Source organism: Carassius carassius, chromosome 27, assembly GCF_963082965.1.
Source record: "Carassius carassius chromosome 27, fCarCar2.1, whole genome shotgun sequence".
In the NCBI taxonomy this organism is placed as follows: Eukaryota; Metazoa; Chordata; class Actinopteri; order Cypriniformes; family Cyprinidae; genus Carassius; species Carassius carassius.
In genome coordinates this window covers 8,136,713-8,155,960 of record NC_081781.1, presented here as the reverse complement: position 1 = coordinate 8,155,960, position 19,248 = coordinate 8,136,713, and the positions used below count along the sequence as shown (strand labels likewise).

The 19,248-nt window shown below is 35.5% G+C and overlaps 2 protein-coding genes across 10 annotated transcripts in view; both read right to left on the bottom strand.

Moving 5' to 3' along the window:
* Positions 1 to 1,667: 1,667 nt before the first annotated feature.
* Positions 1,668 to 12,323, bottom strand: LOC132106605 (delta(14)-sterol reductase LBR-like). Of its 2 annotated transcripts, none has more exons than XM_059512434.1 (14): positions 12,167 to 12,323; positions 9,430 to 9,601; positions 8,947 to 9,132; positions 8,421 to 8,507; positions 7,445 to 7,631; positions 6,979 to 7,175; positions 5,840 to 5,894; positions 4,416 to 4,610; positions 4,013 to 4,116; positions 3,686 to 3,811; positions 3,422 to 3,590; positions 3,239 to 3,319; positions 3,021 to 3,143; positions 1,668 to 2,921 (listed from the first exon to the last, which is right to left on the bottom strand). In XM_059512434.1, exons 2-14 carry the CDS (start codon positions 9,592 to 9,594, stop codon positions 2,761 to 2,763), a joined length of 1,836 nt encoding a protein of 611 aa, XP_059368417.1. In that variant the 5' UTR covers positions 9,595 to 9,601; positions 12,167 to 12,323; the 3' UTR covers positions 1,668 to 2,760. The 2 variants fall into 2 exon arrangements, with proteins under 2 accessions (XP_059368417.1, XP_059368418.1); XM_059512435.1 differs by lacking the exon at positions 12,167 to 12,323 and adding an exon at positions 11,985 to 12,094.
* A 3,211-nt stretch (positions 12,324 to 15,534) lies between these two features.
* LOC132106610 (protein enabled homolog) overlaps positions 15,535 to 19,248 on the bottom strand; it is a 102,512-nt gene continuing 98,798 nt past the window's right edge. For all 8 annotated transcript variants that reach the window (XM_059512447.1, XM_059512446.1, XM_059512445.1 and 5 more), the window contains 3 exons: positions 17,826 to 17,910; positions 17,062 to 17,119; positions 15,535 to 16,233 (listed from right to left, as the gene is read on the bottom strand). In XM_059512447.1, coding sequence (XP_059368430.1) covers positions 16,196 to 16,233; positions 17,062 to 17,119; positions 17,826 to 17,910 — 181 coding nt within the window. In that variant the 3' untranslated portion in view covers positions 15,535 to 16,195. The remainder of the gene's footprint in view (positions 16,234 to 17,061; positions 17,120 to 17,825; positions 17,911 to 19,248) is intronic.

Below are 19,248 nucleotides of genomic sequence, written 5' to 3'. Positions count from 1 at the left end.
ATTCTGATGAATAGGAATGTGTTAATGCTGCATCTGTTCTTTAACCATTAATTTCTGTATCACGTAAACAAATAAAAACAGCTAGATAAATCAAAGTTTGAAGTGCATTTCATGCTTGCTTTCAGTGCACACTGCACACTACTTTCAACATTACTGAACTCCCTCCTACCACCAGTATTGATGGATGTGTTGTTGTAAAATTAAACTGCGTCTCGAATGCATTTCTCAACGCACTAGGCTACAGCTCTACTCTCATGCTCTGTGAGCGATGCTGAAAAGTACCAAAGCTGGATAAATTCCTATAATTTCCAGTGCTGTAATAAATTGCAAATGGACTCAATCATGCTGCAGTCAAGAACACAAAGATTGAAGACAAAACAACATGTTACTAGAGATCACAAATTGTCTTAGAATTATGTCCATCTTCGATGCTTGGGCTCTATTAAAAATGCCCATCTTGCTCTGTATGAGAGGAAACGAGGGGTAACATTTTATAACAGTCCCTGGCGAGTAATGATGAATGCTTGGCTTGGATTGTGTAACCTTTCCATTGGCAAATATGAAACACAACTGAGCAAATCTTTGAATGATTTTCACATGAAACATCATTTGACTTCATTTAAATTGGTATTTATAGTCACCGAAATTATGAGTTAAAAACAATCATTCAAATATGCTAAACTCTTACAAAATTTTCACGGGAAAGAAGAAAAGTCGTTTAAAAGCTAGAAGCACTTCACACAGATCCAGGCTAACAGATGTCGTCTCTAATAAAGCACTATTTAGCATGACACTAAAACCAATTAGCTTTCTAATGTGCACATTCATGGGTGCTTCATTTGTTGCGCATTGGCCAATGAGTGAAATGGTTTCATGCATCAGTCACTTTGTCATTTCCCTTGATGAGGGAAGTGATACTCTGACACTAGATCCTTCACCCCGGGAGCCCAAAATAAACATCCTTATGCCAGCTGACCTATCACAGAGCAAGTCCTACATAATTTGTGCATTACGTTGCTGACATCTAGTGCTAGACTGTAGCTAATGCATAAGAATAATCACTGATGAGTCTAAGCGCCTGTTCATACTCGAACGTCACGAATCCCTACGACTCCAGTATGGGGACAGGCCCTAAGTAAAGGAATACAAATGTGACAAATTAATGTTTACTCACTCTTCAAATACCTACTCTTATTCCGTGGAAAATGTTCTGAATAGTATGTATCTTCCATTCACAGTGAGAGATGTTAAACTTTAAAAAACTTACTTGCAACCGACTGCCAACAATGGATTATGTGGCCTAACTAAACTTCGACATTTCCCGCCCAGATTTTCTTACAGACTCCTATGTGTTTCTAACTTTATCTGTTATATAATATTACATCCAGGATGACTATGATTTTTTTAATCTTTACAAATAGGGAAGAGAAATAGAACATTTAATATATTTTGTGAAAACATTGATCACCTGACCAGAAAGAGCGGAATATACTGACGGGGGAAAAAAGGATAATGTAAATTGGATTAAAAAAAAAAGAGGATGGCATCAACAGTAGAGGACTTTAGGCTCAACAGTCAAAATGAATGAACTATTAAATATCTTCCAAACTTAACCTATAAAAGAATGTATTCTGAACATTTCATTTTGTGGCAACACGTGGCAGACGGTTTGTCTAGTGGTTTAATTATTAATGCATATTTAAAAATGGTGTTTGTACAGAAATTGATTGCCAGGTAACCAAATTTAACAAAAATGAACACTCTAAAATTGAACCAGATAAATAACATTGTACAATGCTTCATTTCACTGTGATAAAATAAAAGCTCATCTTAGCTATAAACACTTATTGCAAACTTTCATTAGGACAAATGTTATGCCCACAGTGATATCCTCGCATTAAAGATAAGTTAAGAAAAGCTTTACATTACATTCACAGTTTATAGCATTGACATTTTAAATTAAAACCTTAATGAAAATGTAAAGAAGTTAGGCTACTTTGTACAAGATTGAAGTACATAGCTCAACGTTATTGTTCACAACAAACAATTATGATTTCGCAAAAGATACTTAGACACTTCACATAGTGCCTGAAATCCACAGTTTCCAAAAACAAAACAAATTTTTAAATGTGTTTTCAACTGGAAAAATTCTGAGGTAGCAAAGCCAAATCTTGTGAACTTTGGATAAAAGAAAGTTGTTTAACATAGTGCATAATGCCTAAAATACAAAAAAACCCTAAAATTTCTATTAAATATGTACAGAAATTAAGAAAATTGTTTTTTTTTTTTTTTTTTTTTTTTTACAAATTGCTGGTCCTGAGAAAGAATTACATCTTTTCTTACTATACATATTCCAAAAAAAAATCCCATCATACACAATATACAAAAGCATTAAACGAACTGTCATTACAAAAGCCAATGGTAAATAGCCAAGCAGATACTTTAAAATGTGTATATGTGTACATTAAATGAGATTTAAAGTTACGGATTATTTAAAACAATCTTGTGAGTAAAAAAAACACCTGTACAACAATATACATTTTTAAGAGATCGAAAATGGGGCAGTGTCCACAATCCGTAAACATTTTGTGACAAAGCAGAAAATTTGGTTTTAACTTGATGCTCAATTACAAAAAAGTCAAAGATTTAAAAAAGAAGCCAAGCTGCTAAGAATTCATCCCCATGTCTGATGTTCAATGTCATCCTGAGGAAAGTTTTATTTTGCCCCGATTGTCCGTAACAGATTGAGTCTGTGAGTCCTCAGTATATTCCCGGGAAAATGCGGAACGGAACAGCTTTGCAGTACTCGTCCCATGCAGAGCCGTACTTTTTCCTGCACTGGCGCTCGTCTCGTGCGTTACGGTGCACCAGCAGACCGATCAAGTAAATCAGGTAAAAGTATGGGATCAAATGGTTGAATCCTACAGGAAAGAACAGGAATCAAATGCAGGACTAAGTCAAGTCAGACTGATAGGACAGCTTCACTTCATCAGAAAGGTGAACTGAAGACAAATGCTTACCACACGGAAGAGACCAGGCCAACCCCATGATGATGTCACCCAAGTAATTAGGATGACGGACCCACCCCCAGAGACCAGACACAATAAGACTCTCTCCAGTCGCAGTAGGGATGGTTTTCAGGTCTGATAAAAAAAATAAAAAAATAAATAAAAATTTAACCAAACTATTTTAACATTCTATGTTTGTTCTTTAGGTTAATTTGTTTCAAAACACGTACGAGACACTGCTGGGTCAGAAGGGTTCTTACTGAAGGCAAACTTCTGAGAATTGGCTTTCCGGAAAATATAGTACCCAACTCCTGTTAGGGAAGTTAAAAACTTGTGTTTAAAATCTGAGCATATTAATATTGTGTTCTTTAAAACTAGTATAGCTAAAGAGAAACTGCACAGCAGAAACTGACCATTCATAGTGATGAGAGTAATGATCCAGAATGCAGAGAGTTCATTGGGATGGCTGACTAGATAGTAGGCTTGACAGGTGAATGTGAAGGGAACAAAAACCAGATCTCCAAATGTCAACATAAATCCGAAGCCATCGTACACTATATCCATCATGGTCAGAAGTTTCTCCTGAAATACGGAGTGATTTGATTACAATCAGTTCATGGTTTCTACACCACATTAAGAAATAATTGTGTTTGATTTGTAAAACACATTTGTTGTACCTCATGCCAAAAGCCATCAACGACCCACAGGAGCTGGAAGATGTTGACCAGGAGCATCGCTGGAGAGGGATTCTCAAGATTCTGGTGCTTCATTTCAGCTTGCAACATCACAAAATTAATCAATACCTGTGGAAACAAGCAATGATTATGTTTCTTCAATTAGTGAAAAAAGAAAATTATATAGCACACTATATTATATAGCTAACATGATTGAAACTCTGAAAATTGAGTGTTACTGATTTTTGACCACAAGAGGGAGTGATTACAACATCAGTCTAACCAAACCAAACCATCACTGGAAAGATGTAAAACGATAAAAATACTAACCCAACCCATCAGGCCTGGGCGCATTTCACAGAAGAACTTGATATCGAAGTTCTTGATGCGGGGATTTAACTCTCTGCCCATGAAGAAGTCATAGATAAAGTAGCCTAGAGGAATATAGGAACAAGAATAAACTTTTAATTATACTCAACATAAATGGAAATTCTCCCATGCTTTCTCTATAAGCTGGTCTTAATGGAAGGCTTATTTACTAATGAAAAACAGCTGTGAATGGTCTAACCAAAGCTAGAAAAGTAGCAGGAACTATATGACAACTCTGTTTGGATGATTATTTATACCTAAATAATGGTGATTAGAAACTTTAAAAGCCATTGAAGTGAAAATACCCAGATCTAAAATGGGAGAAGATGGTCAGTGTAGCCTGATTTAACACTAAACATCTTACCAGAGTTGCCTCCAGGAGCGAGCTCATCTTCAGATGCCCAGCGGGAGCGGATGAAAAGGTAGATGCTGAGAAGAATGACAATGAGCAGGGCCGAGGTGTAAAACTGCAGGAAGTGAGCATGGATATAGCTGACATCCACCTCCTGATACATGGCAACACCTACTGCCACAGCCGTGAGGAGAAGTGCATAGAAACCTGATGCAGAGCACAATCAGAGATCATTAAACAGATCACTCATAGCTATCTGAGTAGTAAAGTTTTAAAAACCAAACGCAAATATGCCTCATTTTAAACGAGCAGTTCACTTCCAGAACAAAAATGTACAGATAATGTACTCAACCCCTTGTCATCCAAGATGTTCCTGTCTTTCTTCAGTTTTTTTTAGGAAAAAGTTTCAGAATTTCTTTCCATATAATGGACTTCTATGGTGCCCCCGAGTTTGAACTTCCAAAAGGCAGTTTAAATGCAGCTTCAAAGGGATCTAAATGATCCCAGCTGAGGAAGAAGGGTCTTGACTAGCAAAATGATATTTCTAAAAAAATATGTACAATTTATATATTGATTTTTCGGACTATAAGTCGCACCTGTCCAAAAATACGTCATGACAAGGAAAAAAACATAAGTCGCACTGGACTATAAGTCGCATTTATTTAGAACCAAGAGAAAACATTACCGTTTACAGCCGCGAAAGGACGCACTGTGTAGCATAGAGCGCCTTCTCGCGGCTGTAGATGGTAATGTGAACTCTTGGTTCATGTCTAATTAATTTTGATAAATAAGTCGCACCTGACTGTAAGTTGCAGGAACAGCCAAACTATGAAAAAAAGTGCGGCTTATAGTCCGGAAAATACGGTACTTTTTAACCTCAACCACTCGTCTTGTCTAGCTCTGCATGAACTCTGTGTATTTCGGTTCATGACAGTTAGGGTATGTCGAAAAACTCCCATCTCATTTTCTCCTCCAACTTCAAAATGTCCTACATCGCTGCAGAAGTACCAACCCACCGTTTACAAAGTGAACATGCAAAGATCAAAACCACGATGTAGGATGATTTTGAAGTTGGAGGAGAAAATGAGATGGGAGGTTTTTCAACATACCCTAACTGTCATGAAGCGGAGTGCACAGAGTTCACAGTGAGCTATCGTCTAGAGCCCTTTGAAGCTGTATTTTGGAAGTTCAAACTCGGGTGCACCATAGAAGTCCATTATATGGAGAGAAATCCTGAAATGTTTTCCTCAAAAAACATAATTTCTCTAAAACTGAAGAAAGAAAGACATGAACTTCTTGGATGACAAGGGGGTGAGTAAATATCTGTAAAAAAAATTGTTCTGGAAGGGAACTACTCCTTTAAGTTTGTTAAATAGTACTATTTTAGATTGCCATTAGAAATGATAACTTAAAATCTATCAACAATGAAGACTAACCATTAATCCTGTATTTCAAAGATTTTCCATTCTTGAGAGGCATTCCTTCAACGAGCTGTAGGGTGGAGGGATGGAGAGAGATGAAGGATTTACATCTGACCACTAATCAGTGTTGTTTTTAACTAAAACTAATAATTTTGTTAACTCAAACAAACCTGAAATAACCTAAATTTAAATATTAGATTTAAAAAAAATTACTTTACTAAGAAAGGTAGAAAGATATTATAGTATTAACTGAAATAATACTAATTACTAATTATATTATACTTACTATGCTATTACATTATTATTATTATACTAATTTTTACATTAGCAGCATAGGGTTTTCATAATATTTCAATCATTATAACTTAAATCTTACATTATTATATATTACAGTGATTCACAAACATTTTATATATTACATAACTATGTAGCAACATCTGTTATTCTTGTGACCCTAATACTTTTTCGCTATCTACAGCGATATCGTTGACTTGATTGCAAATAAATGCACAGACACTATTTAACTGAACAGAGATGACATCACTGAATTCATTGATGTACTGCCTTTAACTATCATTCTGCATTATTGACACACTGTTTTCCTAATGAATGTTGTTCAATTGCTTTGACGCAATGTGTTTTGTTTAAAGCGCTATATAAATAAAGGTGACTTGACTTGACTTTCTAAATAAAAGGGACACAATCCAAAGTAATATTCATGAACAAATAAGTCTGGCAAAGAGTTGTTTCATGTTATGCAACAAGTTAAAAAGCAGTAATAAATTAAAATATGAAAGTATAAGTGATATATAAAACTATTGTATTTTTTGAAGTCTATAATAATGCATCGAGTAGTGACGCTGCTTTGCAATTGTATAGAAATACATAGTTATAGTGTGATTGGACTGGATAAGATGCATCAAACTAAATCGTTCTGCTTGTGATCACATATTATATAGTAGATAAAATATAAAATAAACAGCAAGTCTTCATGTTTTCCAGAAAGGCTCTCTATCTGCATGCTACCAATAGTGATTAATCTAATCTAGCCTGCTTTACTGCAGCTAACAGGCAAAGCAAAAACAAGAGCCATGGAGTTATGTGGTCATGTGCCTAATCCTGGGTCACGGGGAGTCATGTGAATGTGACAGTACCTTTCCGACAGGGAGCAGGGAGAGAACGGCCTGGAAGAGAAACCAGAGCAGGACGATGCCAAAGACCTGACAGTCCCAGAGAGACTGAAGGGCAGGGAGCTCAAGAGGGAAGCTCTGGAGACTGGCATCCTTCTGTCCACAGAGAATGAGCAATGCCAACACAGCCACAGGCAACAGAAACATCAGGAAAAACACACCTGAAAGACCAAGGGAATGGATAATCATAGCCTATGATTTACTCAAAATATCCTGGAAATAGCTATTGACATTTCAAATGCACAATATACTGATAATAATTCATTATTAATATTTCCCTGCTTGCTTTGCTGTAGATTTTGAGACCATTTTCTACATTTGTTAAGCTTTTTGTTTGTAGCTAAATTATTTAGACCAACATTTTGCATCAGGTTTGTGCTGTGGATGTCTACACAGTCCAAAATCACATTAAAGTGCTGAGAAGACTCACCAACTCTTCCTCCGAACTCCAGATCTGTCGTCTTGATGGCACTGGCAGTGGGTGGTTTAGTTTGCGATAATGTCTCCGTCTCTGTCTTTTGCTCCAACTCTACTGTCTTGCCATCGCCCTGGTCCTTCCTGCGCCGTAGATTGTAGCGCCCACCTGCCTGGTTCTCTGATTCAGTCTCTGTCTTCTCCTGTTAGAACATTTCAATGAGCAACCATACTAAATATGAATACTTTATTCATAAAAAGAATAAATACAAAATATATTTTTAAAGACATAAATACTTTCATTCAGCAGTGATGCACAAAAGAAGACATTTAAGACATTTGTGTTACAAAAGATTTTCTATTTCAAACAAAAATCACAACTGTTTTCAACATTTAAAACAATAAGAAATGTTTCTTGAACAACAAATACTAGAATGATTTCTGAAGGATCATGTGACACTGCAGACTGGAGACTGAATTCAGCTTTGTCATCACAAGAATAAATTACATTTAAAAGAAAATCATTAAAGTTACTTTAAACTGTATTTATATTTGACTGCATAAAAGACCCCAAACTTTTTTTTTTATGTAAATATTTGTATGTGTTGTGTCATGCTCGAGCACAAAGTTTCAGTGGCAATCAATCTCAATGTCAGTCCAAGTCAAGAAAAGAAACTTAGGATTACACAGTCATACTAGTGTAAAGGTAAAGCCGTCTGCTCATGCTTTGTAAAGCCCATTCATTTGTCCCATGAGCAAAAACATGCTGAAAAATGTGAGGGTATGATTGAACAGAGCCCACAGTCAGCTTTAGCTTTGTGTGCACAACTAAATGGGCTCCTGTCACACATGAGAGGCACAACATGCATGCATCATGACATTCCAGCCTTAACTACAGCAGTTTCTAACATCTGACAGGAAACATTAAGGAGGTTCTATTGTTGCTAGCGATTAAGACATTAATGAAATGTGAATCCATGATGTATTCATACCTCAGTGATTGTGGAAGCTGGATTGGCTGTATTATTTCCCTCTTTCTTCTCATGTTTGCCATTGCTATTGTTCTCGTGTGTCATCGACTGAAACAGATGGCAGTCAAGAACACATAAAGTGAACCCATGAGGAGAGACAAATGAGTTAACACCATTAAAATGCTTGAGTTAACTGCTTTAAATTAGATTCAACTCCTTTAGTTGTAATCAACCGGAATAAAATGTATTTCAAAATATTTTAAAACACACAAAAAAAGTTGTAGTTGAATTTAAAAGTAATACTACATAATTTTACAGTTTTTACTGTGAATGCAGCTTTGGAGAGCATGAGACTTCTTTTAAAAAGTTCTAAAAATCCTACTGAAAAATTCTTGTTAAATCTTAATATGAAAAGAATAATGTTTTTACTTTATACTATATATTAAAGTTTTTAATGTATTTGACTTCCTGAACATGCTACCAAACAGATCGGGGTAAATAAATAATGAGTCTTTGTTTGTTTTGTCCTAGCACACAAGTCCCTTACCACAGGGGTGAGTCGGACCTCCAGTACTTCTTTGAGTTTTTCCTTGCGCACATCTGTGGTGCGAGAGGAAGATCGGCGGGACGTTCTAGCTGGAGAACGGGAACGACTGCGACGCGGGCGTCCAGGCGAACGAGAGCGGGATCTAGACCGAGAGCGTGCAACGCCCTGCTTAAATACAGTCAGGCTCTGCAATGAATAAAACACCATCCACACCACAACTTAATCTAGTGTAAAATCTATATACCGGTAAATGGATTTAAAACCTAGAAATTAAGCTTTAGGATTTAAAAAACATGACATAAACTAATAAAAATGACATAAACTAATAAAAATATTCTGCACAGTTTCTAGGTCACTAATAAATCAAATAAGTAAATTTATGACACTGATCATGCAAACTCGTTTGTATCAGACGATCAGATGCTCTTGATTCCAGCGAGGCACAAGACATGCTCTTTAAATGATTCTCAAATTCACTCATACCGTGATGTCAGATTCCTTCAGCTCCAGTTCAGTCCCATCTTTGTAGATGACAGTGTAGAGCCGAGTCTTGTTGTCATAACTCAGCACCTTGACCTCATAATAAAGGTTACTTCCAGGCCAGCGGCCCATTACAGTTTCTCCAGTCTGAAACCTTGCAGTCGGCATCGTTTACCTATAAAACAATTAACACAAGATAATTGCCTTTCCTTTTTAACTAACTACTAAACAAACGTAACAGTCTGAAAATTAGGACATACTAGAAACAAAATACATCAACAGCAACTCTGTTAATGATAGTATCCCAGCATGCAGCCTTTAAAGATGAAGTCAAGTGTGTAATCCCTGTGCCAAAAGCATCACCAAAATGATTCTACAACTGGTTCAAGCACTCAACGTTTCACAAAAAACAAAAGTAGCTCATAACGGGATCCTGAGATGCTCAAAAAGAGTTTTGGTAGGGCCAGTGTTTATACTTTTTGGGACAATTAACATATAAATAGCTTACAGTTATATCTGCATATTACGCTGGGATAGAAGTATGTTTACACACAGTTCATCTTTATAATTTTAGTGCACACGAGCATTTGCTATCCCTTCAAAACAAACCAGTAATCTATCTTTACAGACTTAAAGATTCTCTGTGATATTTCAAACGCGTTCAGTGGTAAACCCATAAGGGAAGCACCAGAGTAGCTGTACATGGCCTGATGACAATGAAGTGATGATGTCAGCTGCCGTCTCAGAAGTGCTGATGGGTCTGAATTACGCCCCCACACTGTACTCTCTGCACCAGCACTATTGTTGAGCTCTAAATGGCCTTTATGAGACGGATTCTACTATCGCACAGGTATCAACAACTTCTGGCCACTTAGATAATTTTTACTATCCATATGCAGAATATTGCCCAAAAACACCATTACACTACTATGTTTAAAAGGAAAAATAATAAACCAAATAAATTTACATTTTTGCATAATTATTTAGCTTTTTACAGACATTCATAACCAAAATAAGAAATAAACTAGAATATAAGAAGAATAACCCCAAAAGAAGAGACTAACTAAAGAATAATACATATCTATAAATATAAAATATGCTCGCTTGCAAAGATTTAGACTGTCTAATAAAAATATATTATTCAGAATGCAGAATACGTTTTTTAATTGTTTAACAGTCTAACAGTTACTGGGTTATAGTGTCAAAATAATAAAATTATTCTGGATATCACTTAAACATTTCAACATAAAAAAAATAATAAAAACATAAATAAATAAAGTTAGTCTAAATTAAATTTTTTAACAAACTACCTCTTCAAAACTGAAGACAGTAACGCTTGATAATGAAAAAATATATGTTTAAGAATACTTCTGAAAATCTGTTGTAAAGACCAAAACCCAGCATCAAATCATCATGATTTTGGCACTTAGGCAAGGCAAGAAACAAGCTTCTGCCCACACATCTAGAAATACTTTATAAGCAGATACTCTCCATTACAGGAAACACCTAAAAAATTATATTGAAACCATATGTAAAGTACTGATCATAAAAAATATGAGCCATCTACCCTAAAACCATCTAATCCAATGAAACACATTCCAGACATTCCTGAACCAGATCACAGACACACACCCAACACTGAGATGAAGTCCAGAAATGCAGAAATCCGATGTGCTTCCAGAGAGTTGAAGTGAAACTACAGAGCAAAAGATTTAAACTGAGTGAACGTGAGTGGGCGGAGCCTGTTGCTTTTGTTATGCAAACGAGGGGGCGCACTTTACTGGTTTTAATCACTACCAACATCGATTCAAAGTAAAATTTAAGACAGATAATCAGACTTTACTTTTTAAATCAACAGTATTTTCAACAAATGACCACATTTTTACATGATCAAACTAATGAATAGAATATATTAGCTCTGGCAGACTGAATATAAATTCTGGATTATTCATTAGAAATATGATAAATTAAACCGTTATTATGTCTCATTATTCTTTCATTTGATGCAAAGGCACCCAGAGCAGATTCACATGCTGTTCCTTTAACATAGCAAAACAATGACACAGGAATGGAGGGAAAACGTCATGTATTCAAACCATTGTCAGTCCGCATGCGAGAGAGCTCATAAATAGCAACATTAAATCCGTGTTAATATACAACGGACACACAAAAAACAACGGTTACAATGAACTAATAGTGTATTAAACACAAACAGAACAGAGTCAAATTAAGTTAACGTTACCATTAAACAAGACTATTTCGCGCAAGATTGGAAAAAGTCACATGCACTTTCGTGCACAAACAGAATAATACAACTGAAAGGTCCAACATAAATTATAATTTTAACTAACATTACTCCAAAATTAAAAAACGAATGAAGAAGTCGTGAGGGAAACCGGTAGAATTGTGTTAGAATACAATAAATGCGCGCCGTGCCCAAGTTTCCTGTGCAAAGAGCCGGCTGTAAATCGGCTAACTTATATGAGTCAAATTCCAAAACAACTACAAACAGTGGTAACTACTATTTACATAAATAAAGAGTTAAAATATTATGTTACCTGCAGATAGAACTTGTGACCGTTAATGGCAATACATTAAGCTTAGCTAACGTTACTTCATAAAAGCAGAGCTGAGGGCGAGCGCTGATCTAGTCCTGCACCGTTAGCTACGCAGTCACAATATACACATTCCCATACAAAAAAAAACAAACATGCAGGGTGAATTAATTAAGTTTTCTTACCTTCAGTCGATCTTAATATCCTAAAAATCTCTAAAGCGTATCCACAGTACTTCATAAAATAAAGAATATTGTTTAAAAACACTGGCCCCCGCTCTGAATTCGTTCCTCCCTCTGTGACCGCTCAACCTACCAGCGTCCTTGAGGGCGGGAAGCTCTCTGATTGGCTGGGAATGGCCTGTTTTTAAATTTTTGAATTTTCCGATTGGACTGCGTTGGGGTCTACGTGAGCGTTGATTGGAGGCGAAGCATTTGAGCTAGAAGGGTTCGTGTTTTACAAAATGGAGTCATGTCCTGGGGAGACATTTGATGATCAGTGAGATATGATGATAAGAGAGAGGATGGACAGCCAACGTCATACGTTGTGCTTGTAAACGCGAAAAGTTTATTTAAAAAAAATGCTTATTATAGTTGGTTAGTAATGGGTCGAGGCATAGAAAGGGTCAACCAAATATTTAATAAACCGGAGAGGCTAATAACTTTTTTTTTTGTAGAACATAGAACAGCGCACTGTTCTAAAGTTAACGCTTTTAAATACATAACGTTAATCACTAAAACTGACGATGGTTCACAAATATACTCTTAACCGCCCATTTTTAACTTACATTTTTATTCAAAGGTACTTCTACATAAAACAGAAGAACGTTTTTATTTTAAAATACTTTATAGAAGTTACATGTAAACAGCAAACCGTTGTTTAAAAAACAATGAAAATTGATGCCAGAGGCTAATAAAAGGGGAATTTATATTTTATGTATAGACCACATCTAAATTTAGTAAACATTTTAATTTTGTAAACTTTGTGCAGGCAAAGTACAGTATAATTACCATAAATTGTGTAAATTATTGATTTGATTGCAATTAGATTCAATGTTTAGTATTAATCCTTTTCTTAAATACAATTTATATAATTACAAGAATATAAAATGATGCATAATTTACAATAGTTTACAAAGAAGTTCAACATTTGTAGTTATTCACGAATCAAACTTGTTCATCACAAACCAGCTTTTCTTTGGGTAACGTTATATGCTGAAGAGTAGGCACACAGCAGATGTAGTCTCAGTTTCCGTTTTTGCAAAGTTGCATTGCTGCATTTGACCTCAGCTGAACTGTAGCAATGCCTTTAACATGCTTAATCCTGGAGGTGTCAAGAACTGTGCACCTCGATGCTTGAACTGCTCATACTATTGTAGATTGTTGAAAAGACGTATAGTGCTCAGTAGCTCTTTGTGTAATGCTCTTATTTAGTTTCAGTATTGGTTCAGTCCTGCCTTCTTCCTGTTTGCCACAGCTGAACCATACAGCAGCAAACAGAAAAGTAACAGCATTAGCTACCGAGGAGGAATAGTGTCATGTTGAATAAGGTGTAAATTAGTACATTCCAAAGTCAAGTGGACAATACTACATTTGATTCAGGTTTTAGTAGAAAATCTAAATGCATTAATATATTGTTTACAACCACATCGAGGTAATCATATGTGAATTGTGAAGAAATCAGTTTCACAAAAGTTATTTCCACATTTAAAATTCAAAAATAAATGCAAACTGCAATGTATTGCAATTTTTTTTATTTAATTTGCTCAAACAAAACAATGTTAGCATGTAAGAAACTTCTAATTAACATGAAAACAGTATGGTACAACATGAACGATAAAATAGAAAGATAAGCAAACTGAAAATTGCATTACAAGGACATTCAGTTGAATCCAAGCAGCACAGTCTGCTCATAATCGAGTCTCCATGTGCTTACAACTCCATCAACCTTTTGCTAATATTGTTCAACTGATTTCCACAAGGACAAAGGATCAGTTTTTCAGATCCCGCCAGCATACATGGTCTTAACCAGAACACAAACCACACTGTAATGCAACAGCAAAATGACACTGATAAGAATGTGAATGCATGTTTGATTTTAAACAAAGATCGTAAAAGCATCCTTTGCAACTCACTGAAGCAAAATGCAAAACAAATGAATAAAGTTATGGCAGGCCCTAACTTAATACTCTCTATATATACGCTTTTAAATGTTTGACATATCAAATGCAACTTCCAAACAAGGCACAAACCATGAAGATCACAAACAGGTTTATCCAGGAATGAATCAACCCTGATCAAAACATTTCACCTGCTTCACCTAAAGACCAATCAACAAGAATTATTTGTTGTCAAAACAAAGGTGGATCAGGAGATTGTGACGTTCTAGAGATTATAGTTTAGCTTTGGTGATAGTGCCAATCACAAAGTGACGGCTGTCTTGTCAGCAATAGAATCATTTGAATTTCTACGGGTTTTTAAAGTGCAATCAATGCTGTAAACACTCTATACAAACTTTCGGATTCCTTGAGAGATTATTTCGAGTGATGGTTTTGAAATCAAAAGAAATGACAAAGGACTGACAAGTGAGCATGGCGGGGGGAAATGGATAACAGAGGAAAAATCTGATCGGAGAGAACGTCACAAATTCATGTTCTCGGTCATCTCCAAATTCACACAGCCTATATTCACACTTCATATGGCCTTAAAAAGCATACTTCCCAATATAGTTCCCCAATAAAACCGTGTTGGAAGTTAAAGCCCCTCTGAAAAACACAGCCGAGTGCCTTCCAGTGTGCAGAAAGAGGTTTAATGATAAACGACCGAAAAATAAAAATCCCAAAACCATTCAAAAAGCGGTGATGTGCTGCTTGGCCCTCATTAGATACTCCAGACTTGTTTAGTTGATTGGTAAATAGCCCATGCAAAATAAATGATCATTCGCATCCCAAAATAAAGTAAAATGATGCAAGATGTCAAACCCCTGCAAATTTATTATGGCTATAAAGAGGTGTCCGTTGCGAACTGCATTTTGAGAATACGTATGGAGAACGTCATTCATCCACAGTTTGAGGGCAGAGTGGACAAAGGAAAAAATGGAGAGAGAGAGAGAGAGACAAAAAAAAAATGCAACAATGCTACACTTATTGCTTATGAACAGAAAACTAAAGTATTTTTCGTGGCAACCATTTTTCCCTTACCAATCATAAGAAGACATGCACTGAAATATGAAAAGAGCCTACGGTGAATAAAAAGTTCATAGTATTTCTGGTTAGCACTATCTACAGATACGGTCTGAGTTGACCTTGACGTCAACTTTAACTTCGATTGGCTGAGAGGATTTTGGTAGAGAGCTACAATGATGTACAGTAGAAAGGCATTGTCCTTCGTGATCTTTCCGAACACTTAGCGAACACAAGACGAAGGTACACAGATACAGTAACAGTGGCTCATTAGAGACAGCCTGTTGAGCATTCACGTTCGAAAAGAAGAATGAAAACCGGCCAAAAGAGCAAGTAAGCTACCTGATGTGGTCATGGCATACATTGACTGAATGACTTGCAGGTATAATGTTTATTTTGTTGTCATCATTTTAATGTACATATTCTGGTTAAAATAGTAGGAAGACAAGCTTTAGTGTCCTGCAGCAAGAGACCATACTCATTTGGTTGGCCAGATTCAAGGTTTTGCTCTATACAAGACCAACTTCATTAACATTACTTCACCACCAACACCACTTTTTCAATTCATAAACAAAGCCTGCCCTTTGCTAAACGATGTGCCGTAGAATGAATGTCATCTGCTTGATTTACAATTTCACTCTTCTATGGTTAATACAGTATGTAATTCAGTAATAAATTTGTCTTTTTTCATCATTTTCTTTCCACAGTAAGAGTCATCCATTGCATACTGACAGTCACTTCCTTAAGACTGTGTCCTGACCCCCTTCAAGATGGGGCTTTTGGTGTATGGCGTCGCTTTGAGGTGTCTGGTTATCCTCTCGCTGTTACGCCTCCTGTGCCCCCACGCTCAAAACCAATGTCTGTCCCGGCATCATACTCGACATATCCACCGAATTATCATGGTTATTGTGATCACCACTAGTTAAAACTGTAAATTTTCCATTTTCATTGCTTTAGAGAAAGTGTCTTAAACTGAAGCTGACCTCTGAAGTGACAGATTGTGGTTAAAAAAATACAGGTGCATCTCATTCTCCTATGCAGAGTTTGACTTGCCCAACTCCTCTCTGATTGCTGAAAATACAAAAACGACAAAGGAATTTGAAATAGTCCAGGTCAGACTGCAAGTTTAGTTCTATTTTACACTAACAGTCAAATGTTTAGACATCTAATCATCCATTATTATCATTTCATATATGTTAGAAAAGAATCATAGTAAAGTCATTAAAACCAAAAAATAACACGAAACGGTGATATGGCAATCATGTAGTGACCAAAGACGAATAAATCTTGTATTTTAAATGGTCAGAGATTAGCCACCCTTTGTATGCTGGACACTTTTCATTTGTTATTACCCATTCCTATTCATTTATTTGTAAGTAACAGTTTGCAAAGGCAATTTTGTTTATAAAATAAAATAAAAAATTAAAACATGTACAGTATAAAATAAGTAATTTTTTTAAATAATAATAATTATACATTATTATTAGCTAGACCTTGTTGGCTACTTTTCCTTCACCATCTATTCCAACTCTTATTTTTACGTTTACAAAAATTTTGTAAAGACATTTTTATTTGAATGAATGAATGAATAAATAACATTGGCAACATAATCAGCATAGGGCGGAACATAGGAGATTAGGGAAATGTTTTTTTTCCAAATATTATTATTTATTATAAAATAATATTATAATATTATTAATTTATCAATAATAATATTAAATCAGTAGTTTAACCATAAGCCATTAGATCAAATAATGTTTTTAATATCATAAGAAGAAACAAATTCAGTCAAATGTATCCAAACTCTTGACTGTTAGTGTCAAGTATTTTCATATTTCTAATGTATTAAAAAAGCTAAATGTTAAAAAGCTATAGTGGAAATACAACATAATGTGTTACCATCAATAAGTTCTTCTTTCAGCTTCGATAGTTCCTTCCTCATCTCCTCTAGAATGTCCTGAAAAGCAATACATTTGTAATTAGATTAGAATATTATTTATAATAATCTACAAATCAAAAGGAGTCAATCAACTTATAAGTGCATGTCACAGAACTGTTTTCTTGTCAGTAATATTGCATATTAGATGATAATATATACAATAGAGAAGAGAAAATAGCTACCATGATACTGTGACAAGTAAAAAAATGCTATGGGTTTAAAAAAAATAAATAAATAAAAAAAAAAAAATTAATATATATATATATATATAAAATGCACTTAGCCTTGGCCGTTTAAATGACAAGAGGACTAGATGAGTAGGTGTGTGTTATAACATCCACACATTCATACATTCATTACACATTCACATTCTCTTGGAAGCAGACAGAGCCGAGCAGTAACTGTGTCCTCTGATAAGTAGGACTCCCTCTCATATGCCTTTCATATCTAACATGCTCATTCATACAGAAGGAAGGCATTGCCTTTGTAGAGAGGACTATAATTGTACACACCCACAAAAGCATAACTGTACAGTCAACCAGTATTTCTCCCTTGTTTTTTAGGAAGTGCTGTAATACCAAACACATTTTTCAAATGAGAAATTGTACCACTAGCTTTGGCAAGACTTTGCTAACATATTGAGGAAGTGTACAGCCCCTCTATCAAACTCGTAAGGGCTAAAAGGTTACATGAGTTTCAGTTCTTCTTGAATTTCGAGAAGTACCTGTTTCAATCTGTCGTAGTCAAGAGCTTCTGTTGGCACCCCATTGGCACTTATGGATCCGGTAGGAGTTGGTGTAGACCTTGGTCTAAAGAGAAAATAAATGGTGTGATGCAAAGCAACTTTAGTCACAGTAGTCATCACTGTGCAGTCAGGATGCAAGGCAGAAGTTTAGTGACACACTTTAACAGTCATTTCAGATCTACAGGGTTCAATCACAATTGGTGATTCAAAGAATAAACAGCACTGACATGGGATAAATTCAAGAGGTGTGAGGAAAATGCAAGGTATTTCAGAAACCGCTGTACTGCAAAGGAAATAGACACATCCAGATATATACAGTATATGCATAATTGGGGGACATGAGAATTGTATTTCCTTGAGAGGAGCTGCAAATTCATCAAAACCAACACATTTGTAAAGTCAGCCTCAAATAGAAAACATTTCAAAGCACAGCAAACCAAAAAACACAGCTTGAGACACCATCCACACCTTAAAACACACAATGCAGCTGCCGTATCACTCATGCTTGTCTGTAGCCGAATCAGACAGGATACTATTGCCAACACAATAATCACCACAGGGTGGAATATGGGAAGTGAGGGAAATGACGCTTTAGCTATCCCATCGGGAAAGAAATGAATGCTGAACAGTGGGTTGCCTTGTGCAGAAAGGAAGTAGAAGTCAAGCAGATAAGAACATTATGACAGCTTACAGAGAAACAAATTACAGCGCAAAAGTTATGTATCAAAGCTTTCTGCATTCAGAATGAGAGGATAACTTCCTTTCTTGGCAGGATAAACTAAATTAAATGCACATTTGTAGGGGAGGGGGGAAGTGGGTTATCTTTGGAGCCAGTTGGACGAATTGGCAAGAGTGGACAAATGCTCCAGCTTTCTGATACTGCATGACCTCTGACGACATCTAGTACTGCGGAATTTATCAGGATGCTCTAATAATCGTTTAAAATATCTTGGACTTGATATTTAAAATCCATTAGTTTAGTACTTTTCAAATGCCTTATTTGTATATATTTTTTTTTACTCTCATCCAAGACTTTTTAAATCATGAAAATCCATCATGTTTTATTACATTAAGAACTATTTTAATCTATACAAATTAATTATAAAATAATTTTAAAATTTGTATCATTTACATATTTTTAACAATAACATTCAAAAGTTTTTTTCGTTTAAAAAATAATAATTCCTATGCTTAGCAAGGCTGCATTTATTTGATCAAAAATACAGTAAAAATACTTTAGTTTTTAAATATAATTGAATATGGAATTTATAGCAGAATTTTCACCAGCAATTATACCAGTGTTCAGTGTCACATAGAACTTCAGAAATCATTCAAACACATTCTTATTATTATCAATGTTGAAAACAATTGTTCTGTTTACTATTTTTATGGAAACTAACAA